The sequence below is a fragment of the Pteropus vampyrus genome, unplaced genomic scaffold (genome assembly GCF_000151845.1).
Source record: "Pteropus vampyrus isolate Shadow unplaced genomic scaffold, Pvam_2.0 Scaffold95, whole genome shotgun sequence".
NCBI classification, from domain to species: domain Eukaryota; kingdom Metazoa; phylum Chordata; class Mammalia; order Chiroptera; family Pteropodidae; genus Pteropus; species Pteropus vampyrus.
In genome coordinates this window covers 4,170,454-4,182,872 of record NW_011888876.1, presented here as the reverse complement: position 1 = coordinate 4,182,872, position 12,419 = coordinate 4,170,454, and the positions used below count along the sequence as shown (strand labels likewise).

General features: G+C 54.5%; 1 protein-coding gene and 1 pseudogene across 1 annotated transcript in view; one reads left to right on the top strand and one right to left on the bottom strand.

Moving 5' to 3' along the window:
• Positions 1–12,380, top strand: part of LOC105294866 (olfactomedin-like protein 2A) — a 17,051-nt gene extending 4,671 nt beyond the window's left edge. Inside the window, exons 2-7 of the mRNA XM_011364301.2 lie at positions 669–776; positions 3,687–3,890; positions 5,753–5,996; positions 8,218–8,448; positions 9,491–9,676; positions 11,081–12,380. Of these exons, the coding sequence (XP_011362603.1) occupies positions 669–776; positions 3,687–3,890; positions 5,753–5,996; positions 8,218–8,448; positions 9,491–9,676; positions 11,081–11,685 (1,578 nt within the window). The 3' untranslated portion in view covers positions 11,686–12,380. The remainder of the gene's footprint in view (positions 1–668; positions 777–3,686; positions 3,891–5,752; positions 5,997–8,217; positions 8,449–9,490; positions 9,677–11,080) is intronic.
• On the bottom strand, positions 253–371 carry LOC111742512 (annotated as a pseudogene).
• Positions 12,381–12,419: the final 39 nt, after the last annotated feature.

Below are 12,419 nucleotides of genomic sequence, written 5' to 3'. Positions count from 1 at the left end.
CAGAAGTGCTCCCAGGAGAAACTGGTACCGAACTGGGAGACATGGGGGGAAGGAAAGGAAGCCCAGCAGGGCTGTGGTCTCAGGCCAGGTGTCAGCCTCAGCCCCAGGGGACACTGGAGTGTGAATGACAGCTTAATTGTCCCACTGGGGCTGGCGTTCGGATGCCCACACCGGTCAGACATTTCCTAATGGCCATGTAGGAACACGTATACTCCCAGCGACAAGTGGCTTTTTTTTTTTTCTTTTTTTTTACGCTTACGGCACCCCATCTTCCTAGGTGGTCTCCCATCCAAATACTAACCAGGCTCGACCCTGCTTAGTTTCCAAGATCAGACGGGATTGGGAGTGTTCAGGGTGGCATGGCCGTAGACCAAAGTGTCTCTTTGAAGGAAGTTACAGACGCAGATCGTTAGAGGGAGACACGTGGAAGTCAGGGTTGGCCAACAGGAACAGTAGGAGGGACCCCGGGGGGTATGGATGGAGCACCTCTGGTGTCCACTACTTACCTCAGGGGGTTGTGAGAATTAAGTGAAGTAGCTCGTTAAAGCCCCTGGCACAGTGCCTGCCACATGGCAAGTGCTTAAAAGATGGAATCTGTTGCTTTTAGTGCCCTTAGTGCCAGGCCCTGTGCTCTGCCTTTTCCCTAACCCTCACCCTTCCCTGGGCAGCTGCAGTCCATGGTGGATCTCCTGGAGGGCGCCTTGTACAGCATGGACCTGATGAAAGTGCATGCCTACGTCCACAAGGTGGCCTCCCAGATGAACACGCTGGAAGAGGTAAGGGCAGGGCACGCAGGCCAGAGGCCAGGCTGTTACGCTGCTGGCGGCCAAGGGCAGTGTCTGAAGTGGCCCAGGCAATTCTGTCTTGACCCTGGTGGCTGTTGAAAGCTGGACTAGAGCAGGGAGCCAGGAGAGGGAGATGCAAGCCCCAGAGTCCAGACTGTGGGGAAGAGGTCTGATGGGGCCTTGAGGGCCTGCAGGAAGCCGGGAAGCTGGGTAGAGAAACCGAGGCACCTGCTGGTTGTGTGAAGAGTGTGGAGCGGGGCTGGACCTGGCAGTTGGCCTCAGTTCTCCAAGACCAGACCCTAAATATTGCACAACTCTGGGGCCACCATTCTCATAGTACCGTGTGAGTGATGCCCTCTGGTGTAGCATGGTGCAGGACTGGCCAAACCCCCTGGGACCAGGCTCAAGGCAGCACGGCTGTCCCAGTACCCATGGATGCTGGAGGCATAGGTGCTGAGTGTCTTCTCCTGGTCAGGGCAGTTGTACTGGAGAGCTGAGCAGGCAGCTGGGACTGCCCCTTGAGGACAGGGACAGAGTTGGGCGAGCGTGGGGGTCCAGGCTTCCGGTTTGAGGTTTGCGTCTCTGCTGGCACAGCGTGACCGCCTGTTTCCTGCATCCGGACTCCGCTGGGAGCCTGGGACGTGCGGCTGCCAGGGGCGGGTGTGGGGGCTTCCTTTCCCAGCTTCCTTTCCAGAGGGAGGGGGCACCTGGGCATCCTGTGCCCCAGGGTGGGAGATTAACCCCTTATTAACCCCAAAGTCGGGGTCACAGTGGCTTTAGTGATTCAAAAAGTATTTGACGAATATCTACTGTGTACCAGGCCCGTGCCAGCATGGGAGGAAGGTGACAATGGCTGACTTTCTACTGTGCTCCAGTGTTCCCTGTGTACTTAGTACGTGCCAAGCTGTCCTCTTGCCAGCTCTGCAGTTATCCTTTGACCTTTATTAATTTATTTCATGTAACTATGAGCCAGACAATCCAGTGGCCACGTCTGCTGGGTCAGGAACAGATCAGAAACCATTTCCACAGCCACGAAGCAATGATTTTTAAATTATCTTCTGTTTTGCCTTATCTGTGCTTTGCTTCTGTTCACTAAGTAATAATTCTATGAAGGAAAAAAAAAAAGTTTTTGCTAACCTTGGAGAAGGTGGAGAGAACAGCTTCAATCAGAGGTGATTTTGTGCCCCAGGAAACAGTTGGCACTATCTGGAGACATTTTTGGTTATCACCATTTGGGGAGGTGGGTGGTGGATGCTATCGGCTTCTAGTGGGTAGAAGCCAGGGATGCTGCTAAACATCCTACAGCACCCAGCTCAGGCCCCCACAACACACAAGCGTCTGGCAAATGTCAGCAGTGCTGAGATTGAGAAACCTGCCTTATACAGTTTGCCTTCTGTCTTCCCTATGATCTAGTTTAGAACGTACTTTCTCGTTCCTTAGCCTTTCTGGTTCTCACAGTCACCCTGATATTTAGTCGTTATTATGATAAAGATCCTCATTTTACAGGCAAGGAAACTGAGGCTCAGAGAGGTAAAGTTATTAGCTCAAAGTTACCTAGCCAGGAAGTGGAGAGGAAGGATTTGAACCCAGCTCCGTCCAACTCCTACCTGCTGCCTCTTGGTCCCCGAATCGCTTCACGCCCAGGGCTGACCGAACATACAGCACTTTCAGGTTATTTTCTCCTCTGTAAAAGTTTCTGTCAATGAAATTCTGAACTCATAATCCTGATGCTCCAGGACTTCGCAGCAAAGAGGCGCTTCTTGCATCTGACTCTAGTCTCCCCTGCTTTAGCTGAGAAGTAGTTTCAGACAAAGGAATTCCATGCATACTGCAGACCTGCTGGGGCTTTGGGGACCTGGGGATGATATCAGGCCACCCAGCTTTCCTGAGTCCTGCCCAATGGACAAGGCCCAGCAATGGGGATCTCTGGGATGCCGGATCCACAGAGAGGAGCACGGTGGCTCTGAGCGGTCCATCTGTTTCCAGGGGGTTTTGGAACCAAGAGTAGATTGGGGGGCAGTAGGAGGGTGGCTGGAGTCTGCTAAAGCCAGGCAGGGTCCCTTGCAAGAGAGAGACAGGCCTGGGGAGGAGAACAATCCCAGGAGGAAAGACAGGTCTCAGAGCTGTGGGAGGTGCCAACACCACCCTGTAGAGAAGCCGGAGACTTGGGGGCCAGGAGGGCTCAGTCTCACCCATGACAAAACCCCAGAGAGTTTCACTGTTTGGGCGTTTGATTAAAATAAGGTATTTGTGTATCACTTGTGAAGTTAAAATGTAATTTTAAAGTAGTAAAAGATTGGTAGCAACTTAAATGATGGCTTCATAGGAACTGGCTAACTACGCAATGGCATGGCCAGTAAAAGGAATAGGGAGCACTGTACGTACAGATATGGAAGAGTTCCCCAAACAGGCTCGAGTGGAAAAGCAAAGCGTGAAAGGAAGGAAGGCAGGGAGGGAGAGAGGGAGGGAGAGAGGGAGGGAGGGAGGGAGGGAGGAAGGAAGGAAGGAAGGAAGGAAGGAAGGAAGGAAGGAAGGAAGGAAGGAAGGAAGGAAGGAAGACAGAAAGAAACCCATCACAATTGTTGGCACTGACAAACAAAGGTGGGAGGAAAACATATTTTTTATACCCATTAGTTTCTTTTCAATTTAGAACTATGAACATAGAATCTATTTTTTTCATTCATTCACTTTTTAAATAAAAAATTAATACCTACAGGATCTCTTAGCAGCATGCTTTATTCCACCCATGCTCATTGGTGCTGCCCCTGGCTGCACCCCTGGGCCCTATTCAGGAAAGCAAAGCCTGATGGGAGAAGCTGGGGTGTCCCCCACAAGACAGGGGTTGGGAGTGGGGGAAGCAGTCAGCAGAGGCTGGAAAGACCTCGAGCCCCACCCCCACAGAGCATCAGGGCCAACCTGAGCCAGGGGAACGAGGCTGTGAGGGAGAGCATGCGCCACTTCAGTGAGCAGCTGAAGCGCTATGAGAACCAGTCGGCCATCATGATGAGCATCAAGAAGGAGCTCTCCAGCCTGGGCCTCCAGCTGCTGCAGAAGGATGCAGCTCCTGCCGCCGCCCCCGCCACCGGCCCTGGTAGCAAGGCTCAGGTGAGGCCGTGGTTCTGAGTATGAGGCCAGAAGGTGGGTGGGCCTGGCAGCACAGTGTGGGAGGACCTCAGCCCTGAGGGCCAGCTGGGCGGGGTTTAGGGTGTAGGACGGGGCTGAGGGCTGGCACAGCTGGAGAGTCTGTGGCAAGGCGGGTGGCAGAGGGTGTCTGCTGTGCCGTGAGCACAATTAGCAAGGTGAGCTGGGGACAGACATGGGGATCCAGCCAAGGGGTCTGTCCCTGAGCAGGCATCTGGCAGTGTTGTCATTCACGTTTCCAAACTAGTGGGAACAAGGCCGTGGAGATGACCCTCCCCACCTGGCCCTGGGAGACCGAGTCTGCTGCAGCAAACCACTTCGAGCCTCCCCTGCTGTCACCGCACCCCTGCCTGGGTCAGGCCTGCTCGGGGGTAGATAGGCAATGCCTCGGGGACCCCTGCAGACGAATGCCACTTCCTCGAACCCAACCTGGTCGGGGGAGAACAGCAGCGAACCTCCAGACATTCCATGTTCAAAGTCAGACCACAAAGCGAGCAGAGGTTTTGTCACCAGGCAGAGCCACCCTGGACATGTAACACACCATGCAAAGTTGACAAAGGCCCTCTCCTGGGCAAATTGCAGGAAAGGCTCACCCTCTGGGCAGATAAATTAGATAAACTGTGCAAAGGCTCCTTCCTGTGATAGACACACACCAGGGTGTGTGGCTTGGCAAATGGAGTAAGACTAAGTTTCAGCCCCATGCGTGCCCGTCGGCTAGTCTCCCACGTGCAGGACACAACCTCACCACTGTCCATAGCAGCCTTGTTTTTGGGTGAGTGGGGGATGAAGGGAGCTGGCGTTGTAGGATCCCGCTCTGGACCTGACTTCCTCACAGACATTATCTGAGTTCATCCCATAACCACCTGCGAGGACCAATGATCATCGCCCACTTGGAAGATGACAAGACCTGGAGTGAGGTCATGTAGGGAGAGGGTGTGTGCGCTGGGACCGGAACCAGGGTGCTGAGCCTGCCAAGCCCGTGCTCGTCTCCACCCGTCAGCCTCCTGTGCTGACATTGTGATGATGACACCATTTGCGTCTGCAACTGGGACCGCCTAGATGCCGCTAGTGCCTTGGCCCAGAGCTGGCTTCCTGCTCCTTCCTGTGCCAGGGCCACAGGCACGAATGAACCCTGTGGAGGTCTAGATACTGTACTTGCTGTATCTCCTGGAGATTCTGCCTAACAATGGTTGATGTCACAGGCCCTGTGTTCTTGTGCCAAGCCAGCATCAGAGGCATTTAAAAGGAAATGAAAGTAACAAAATTCACAATGTGTTAGAAACTGCACACCCTAAGGGCAATGCCCTGGTGACCAAACATCCCAGTTGGCCGGGGACTGGAGTGTTTCTCAGGATGTGGGAACTTCAGTGCTAAAACTGAGAAAGTTAGGGCACAGTGGAACGAGTTGGTCACCCTGCCCAGAGGCCTGAGAACCTCTCCTCTGCCCAGAAATAAATCTCAAGCAGTGAGAGAGACAGGGATGAGAAGCCGACCTGGTGGTCAGCTATCTCCCCAGGGAGCTGACCATTATAGTCAACCCCCTTTGGGGATTATGCAGGAGTTCAGAAATAGGAGAGGAATCTGACCAAGCAGCCTGGCCTTCGAGCCTGCAAGGGAGCTAGAGAGCTGAGTGGGGAAACTGAGGCATACCCCAGTCATGGATGTAGCCACTACGGAAGGAAAGCTGTGCCTTCAGGAGCACCTAGGACATAGGGTCTGGAGCAACAGGATCATGTCCAGCCCCCACTTGCTGAGCTTCCATGACCCCCCGCCCACAACATCCTTTCTAACCAGCCCCCAGGTCTGAGACTTCCCTTCTCTCCCAGGACACCGCTGGAGGGAAAGGCAGAGACAGCAACAAATATGGCAGCGTGCAGAAGAGCTTTGTAGACAGGGCCCTCCCCAAACCTCCTAAGGAGAAGCTGCTGAAGGTGGAGAAGCTGAGGAAGGAGGGCGGCCAGGGCCGATTCCTCCAGCCCACAGCCAAGCCCCGAGCCCTGGCCCAGCAGCAGGCGGTGATCCGAGGCATCACCTACTACAAGGCGAGCAGGAAGGAGGTGACCGAGGCTGGTGAGTTGGAGGGGGATTAGAACTTTGGGGAGTGGGGACTTGCTGAGGGATGGCCACACCCCAAGGATCCCCCACAGGGACCCAGGGTCTTCGCTATAGTCAGTCAGCCACAGATTTCAGCTCCACTGGTTGACTGCAGCACCCTTTGCTCATGCACACAATGGGATAATTACCCCTCACGGGGTTATTGGGGCTGACATGATATAATCAACACAACAGACTGCTCAGTTCCTTTCCAGTATTCACAGCCGTCTCCACCCTCGCTGGAGTTTTCCTCCTTTATTCGAAGAGGTCCACCATGTACCTGCCGTATCTCTCAGAGATTCTGCCTAACTCGGAGCTCACAGTCTTGTGGGAAAAACCATATCCATGACCAGGCAGTTGCCACAGGTGGGGCAGGACAATGTAGGGGCCGCTGCCAGGCCAGGGTGCTGGCAAGTGACATGGGGCCTTTGGGGGACCTCACGTTTCTATGCTGGCCTTGGGATAAATGGCCTCTCCAGTACCTCCCACTTCCTATCTCCCCAAAGGAGAGCTCACAGACACCTGTAATCTCTCACAGCCCCCTGCTGGGTCACAGTGAAGGGCAACAAAGTAATTAACCAAGAAACGAGACCACAGTTCCAGTAGTATCCAGATTTCTGGGCCATCCTCACTAGTGTGGCTCCTAATTCTTCCTCTGACACCTCCCCAGACGCCTGCTTTCCTCCCATGTCCCTGAGAGATGTCCCAAGCCTGCTCAGCACCTTTCCTGGGTCCTGCTGACCACCTCCTCCTGTGAGGCCCTCTGCCCAGCCCATGTCCAAGGAGGCTGGGAAGTGGAACTGTGAGGGACTCGTCTCCTTTAAGAGCCCCCTCAATTCTTGGTCCCAGAGCTCAGGGGCCTCTTCTCTCACCCCTGGTGCCAGCTGCTGGCCCTGAGTCCTGCCAGCTCAGCCTGACTACAGCACAAAGCCTCTGACCCCTGGCTGGGACACTGCCCAAGAACAGCTGCAGGCATCTGACTGTGCCAGCAAGGCCTGTGGGAACAAGCCCCCTGCCCTGGCAAGCTGCGCCTGAGATCCACAACCCTGACCAGAGGGTGTGCCCTCATCCCTGAGAGCCCCCAGGAGCTGCCCCACAGCGGGGCCTGGCGAAACCTTTGTGCAAAGAGGAAACCCAGCAGGGAAAGTACAGGAAGAAATCAGGTCACTCTACTGGAGTCAAGGGGCCTCGGGCCACGCCATCACAGTAACAACAGCATTCCTCTGTCCCTGGCATCATAGTGTTCTGAGTACTTTCACATAGTATCACACCTGATCCGGGTGAAGAAACAAGCTCAGAGAGGTGAAGTGATTGGTTCCATGTTTCACGGAGAGTTGGTGGGACTGGAACCCAGCTCAGCAGGCTGCAAAGCCTGCCTTAGACCCCTTCACGGCTCAGTCACTTGAACTGAGAAGTCTTTGTCCCTTGCTGTGTGGCATTGAGTCTTCCTACTTTCCCTACGCAGGTCCCATTCATCCCAACCCAGAGAAATGTGTGGATCAGGGATGACCTAGATGGCACCAAACCAGATATCATGGGAGCTAAGAGTCCTGTGAGCAAAGCCCCATGCCAGCAGGTGTGGGAGAAGAGGGGGAGGGGGTGCCAGAAAACCTGAGACATTGGGAGGTGAGGGGACAGAGAGAGACAGAGCTGGCGTCCACAGGTAATGAGAAGCTGGCTGCATCTGCTCCTCCGACCTGAAGTGTCAGATGCTGAGCAAGAGAAGCTAGGGGATGGTTTCTAAGGGAAAAGACCAGGAGAAAGTCCGCAAAATGGGAGAAGGGTTTCTGCATCCCGGAACTGAATCTAGGCCATGAAAGACTGGGTACAAGGTGTTTGACACTTAGGAGGGAAAGGGGAGTCATATTTGGCACCTCATATTTACCAGAATCTGTGGGAATGTTTTGTATACGTTTTCCTCCAGTCGACATGACGGCCTAATGCAGTGGGCCTCACGATTGTCATTGCACAGAAGGGGAAGCGGAGGCCCACTGAGGCAAGGGATTTGGACGAGGCCACTCAGCTGAGGAGGGGACTCAGAGCTGGTCTGCTGACCATGAAGCCCACTTCTCGAGGCCTTTCGCTCCCCAGGGCCTACCCTCTCCACTCCGCCCTAGCCCCAGATCTGGGAGCGTGGTGGGCCTGGGGGAAACCTTGGGTGCTGCTGGGATGTGAGCTCAGGGTCTTCTCTCCACAGACAATGCCCTCAAGGGCACTTCCTGGCTGGAACAGCTGCCGCCCAGGGTAGAGGGCAGACCACCCGAGCCCAACTCGGCAGAACATGAGGAGGCCGAAGCCGGGGTCTCAGATGGAGCGGACTTGGCCCCTGGCACGCCCTCCTCAAACCCGGCAGCCACTCCCACCCCCATGCCCACCACCAGTCCCCTGCCCACTGAGTCACCTTCACGCTCAGAAGTCCCCAGCCACGGTGAGTAAGCCTCACAGGGGTTAGCAAACTACAGCCCGTGGGCCAAATCCAGCCTTCGGCCTGCTTTCGTACAGCCCTTAGGCTGTTTTTACATTTCTAATGGGTTGTAAAATAGATATATATGGGGCAAAAGTATGTGGTTTGGAAAACCTAAAATGTTTACTATCTGATCCTTTACAGAAAAAGTTTGAGGACATTTATAGTAAAACAGGTAGTATTTTCAAGAAATTCTTCTTTAAACATCACCTAGAATCCCATCATCAAATCCAACAAGTACTTTCACTTTATTTCTTCTGCCCAGTCTCTGACCCTGTTTTTATGTCCACATTTGTGATTTTGGCTTGTGCCTTTCAATAGACTCCTCCTCATTAAGTCATCGAGCCCATCCTTCTCAAGGGCATCCTGGCTACCCGTACTAGCAAGCCTTACAGCCATCCCCTCCTTCGGTCCAAGCACACCCCATTTCTAGGAATCTTTCCTCAGGATTCATCAGCAATGTGGACAACAGCTGCAACTTAACTGGTTTCCTCGCGGCCTATTTCTAATGTCAAAAAACGGGAAATAATCTAAAGGTCTAACACCAAGGGAATTGGCTAAAGAAATTCGAGGGCACAGCTGTCTGGTGGCCTGGTAGAACCTTGAAATCACATCATTAAAAGGCCACTTAATGATGTGAGAATTGCTCAGTGAAGGGAAAAAACAGGGTACTCCACACTGTATATTCAGAAGAACCAGGGTTTTTAAAAGTATGTCTTCATGACTGTACATGCAAAGAAGAGGAAGGAAATTCAGCATACTAAAAACCTTTGGATAATGGAACTTTGAATGATTTTTATTTTCTCCATTCTCCTTTTCTGATGTTCCGTGTTTTTTTCTCTTGGTTTTTGGGTTTTGCTTGTTTGTTTGTTGACAATGATCAGACATTGCTTTGATCGTGAAGGAAAAAACAAAAGGCTACAAACAAAACATCAGAAGGGATTTAAGTTAGACCCAGAGAGTGTCCCCGGGATTGTCCAAATGCTGCTCCTCTTGCTCCCCACAGGCAGCGAGGCCAGCTGTGAGGGCACCCTCCGGGCCGTGGACCCCCCCGTGAGGCACCACAGCTATGGGCGCCATGAGGGAGCCTGGATGAAGGACCCCGCCGCTCGGGATGACAGGATCTACATCACCAACTACTACTATGGGAACAGCCTGGTGGAGTTCCGCAACCTGGAAAACTTCAAGCAAGGTCGGGGACCCCAGAGATGGGAGCAGGACAGGGTGTGGATGGCCTGGGGAGGGTCCCCCTTGGAGACTTTGTCCTCCTTGCTTTGTGGTTTCCTGTGATCCAGACTTCCCCAGCCTGGCCTAGCTCCGAATGGCCAGCCACCCCAAGGAGGGGAGTCTGAGGGCACCCCCTCCATGCTGGTTCTGTGCCAGAAGCTGGAATGCCCCAGCAAACAAGATGGATGTGGTCCTGCCCTCACGAGTGCCACTTACTGTCAAGGGAAACAAAACTTACAGTTTCCACTAGTGCTTATTATGTGCTAATCACCCTGTGTGAGTCAGCTTCTATTATCTTCATAACTCCAGGAGGTGGGGGTTATCACCCTGTTTCACAGGTGAGCAGGGCCCCAGGCCTTAGAGGAGCTGCAGGTCTGGGCAGGGAAGGGCAGAATTCTGCTTATCAGATCTGGGGCATAGTTGGGAAAAGGGGTCATTTAGACATGAACCACCCTCCAGATACGCAGGGTATTATTTGGGAGGCAGAGACTTAAAGAAACAATTTCAGCATAATGTTAGAGGGAGAGCTTAGGGGGCTTGAGAACCCAGCCTGGAGATCAGGGAGACTTCCCAAGGGAGGTGATGCTGAGCTGAGCCCTGGAGGAAAAGCATGAGTAAGCCATGCAGAAGGGAAAGGAGTTCCAGGCAGAAGGCCCAGTGTGTGCGAAGGCCTGGCAATGAGAGGAAGCACGGTGGCACAGAAAGGAGGTAGGGGGAGTGTAATGAGAGGGTGGGCTGAGGCAGCCCTTCTGAGCCACGTGAAAAAGTCTGGACTCACCCTGAGAGCTGTGGGGTCACAGGGTACGACCTGGAACAGCTTAAGCCTTCCTCTGCCAGATCTAACTGACCTCGTCTTTGCCTCAAGGGGCTCACAGGCTGGTGTGGAGGAAGCCAGTGCAAAGTGCCAGGACAAAGGGTTATGGGAGGCCAGAGGACAGGCCCTCACTCAAGCAAGGGTGGTTAGAGAAGGCTTCCTGGAGAAGGTAACATTGGCCAAGGGCTCTGAAAGATAAGGACATATTCCCCAGGCAGATAGCAGATGGTGAACGGCAGTCCAGACAGAAGGAACAGCATGGGACAAAGCATAGGGGCTGGTGTCAGCCTGTTTCTAATTCCTGGCTGTGCCATTCCATACTGGGTGACCTTGAACTCTCTGAATCTGTTTCTTCCTTTGGCAGTTGGGATCATCAAGTTCCCCCTTCATGGGACTGTGAACAGATAAGATGATCGGCCCAGCTTCAGGCCCATAGCACACTAGTATCCGTGGCTCCCTGGGCCACTTGAGAGTCCTGGGTGGCCTCCCTGGCCTCTGGGTGGGCTGGGGGTTGCCAGGGAGGCTCTGGTGTGACCAGGCGCTCTCCCCACGCAGGCCGCTGGAGTAACATGTACAAGCTGCCCTACAACTGGATAGGCACCGGCCACGTGGTGTACCAGGGCGCCTTCTACTACAACCGCGCCTTCACCAAGAACATCATCAAGTACGACCTGCGCCAGCGCTTCGTGGCCTCCTGGGCGCTGCTGCCCGATGCGGTGTACGAGGACACCACGCCCTGGAAGTGGCGCGGCCACTCGGACATCGACTTCGCCGTGGACGAGAGCGGCCTGTGGGTCATCTACCCCGCAGTGGATGACCGCGACAGCGCCCAGCCCGAGGTGATCGTGCTGAGCCGCCTGGACCCCGGCGACCTCTCCGTGCACCGCGACACCACGTGGAAGACGCGGCTGCGGCGGAACTCCTACGGGAACTGCTTCCTGGTGTGCGGCATCCTGTACGCGGTGGACACGTACAACCAGCGGGAAGGCCAGGTGGCCTACGCCTTCGACACGCACACCGGCACGGACGCCCGCCCTCAGCTGCCCTTCCTCAATGAACACGCCTACACCACCCAGATTGACTACAACCCCAAGGAGAGGGTGCTGTATGCCTGGGACAACGGCCACCAGCTCACCTACACCCTCCACTTCGTGGTCTGAGCAGGGACCTGCGCTCACCAGAGAGGAGTGGCAGTGGGCCCGGGGGCTCCCCAGAGGGTCTTCTGCAAGGGACTCCATCAGCAAATATCTTGGGTGCTAGGCAGGTGGCAAGAGCCAGCCTAAAGCTTCCTCAGCACCCAGTGGGATAATCGTGGCTTCCACTCACAGAGCACTATGCCAGGAGCTTCAGGTGCGCTAACCCACTTCATCCTCCCAACAGCACCCTCGGAGGGAGAGAGAGTTAAGCCCATTTAACAGATGGGCACACCAAGGCTCAGAGAGACAACGTCCCTTGCCTAAATAGCCTCAGTTTGGATGGAGCGGGCCGTGCCGTCACAGCAGCCCCATTTTACAGATCAGGAGACTTGGCCATGTTGTCCCCACCCCTCTCCCCCAGTTTCTCTGTTCTCTCCACTCACCCCTTCCAAGGCTCCTCAACACCAGGCGCCTTGGGAACCAATGCCCTAATGTCGAGTGGAGGCCCAGTTACGTTTGCCGCCACAGGCCTCCGTTCCGGCTAACCTGTCGGTGGCCCCAGGCTTCGGGCCCCTTGGCTAATGTCCTTGCTTCTTGCCTTTGGCCGGTCCTCCCACTCTACCCCACCCGCTGTCAAACCACATTCCAAACCTCCATGGTCACCCAGCCACTGAGCTGAAACCACACCCCGAGAAAAAATACCGGCCCCCATTCCACGTGCTCCCGCCCTCTGTTCTCGTTTTTATTTTCTCTTCTTC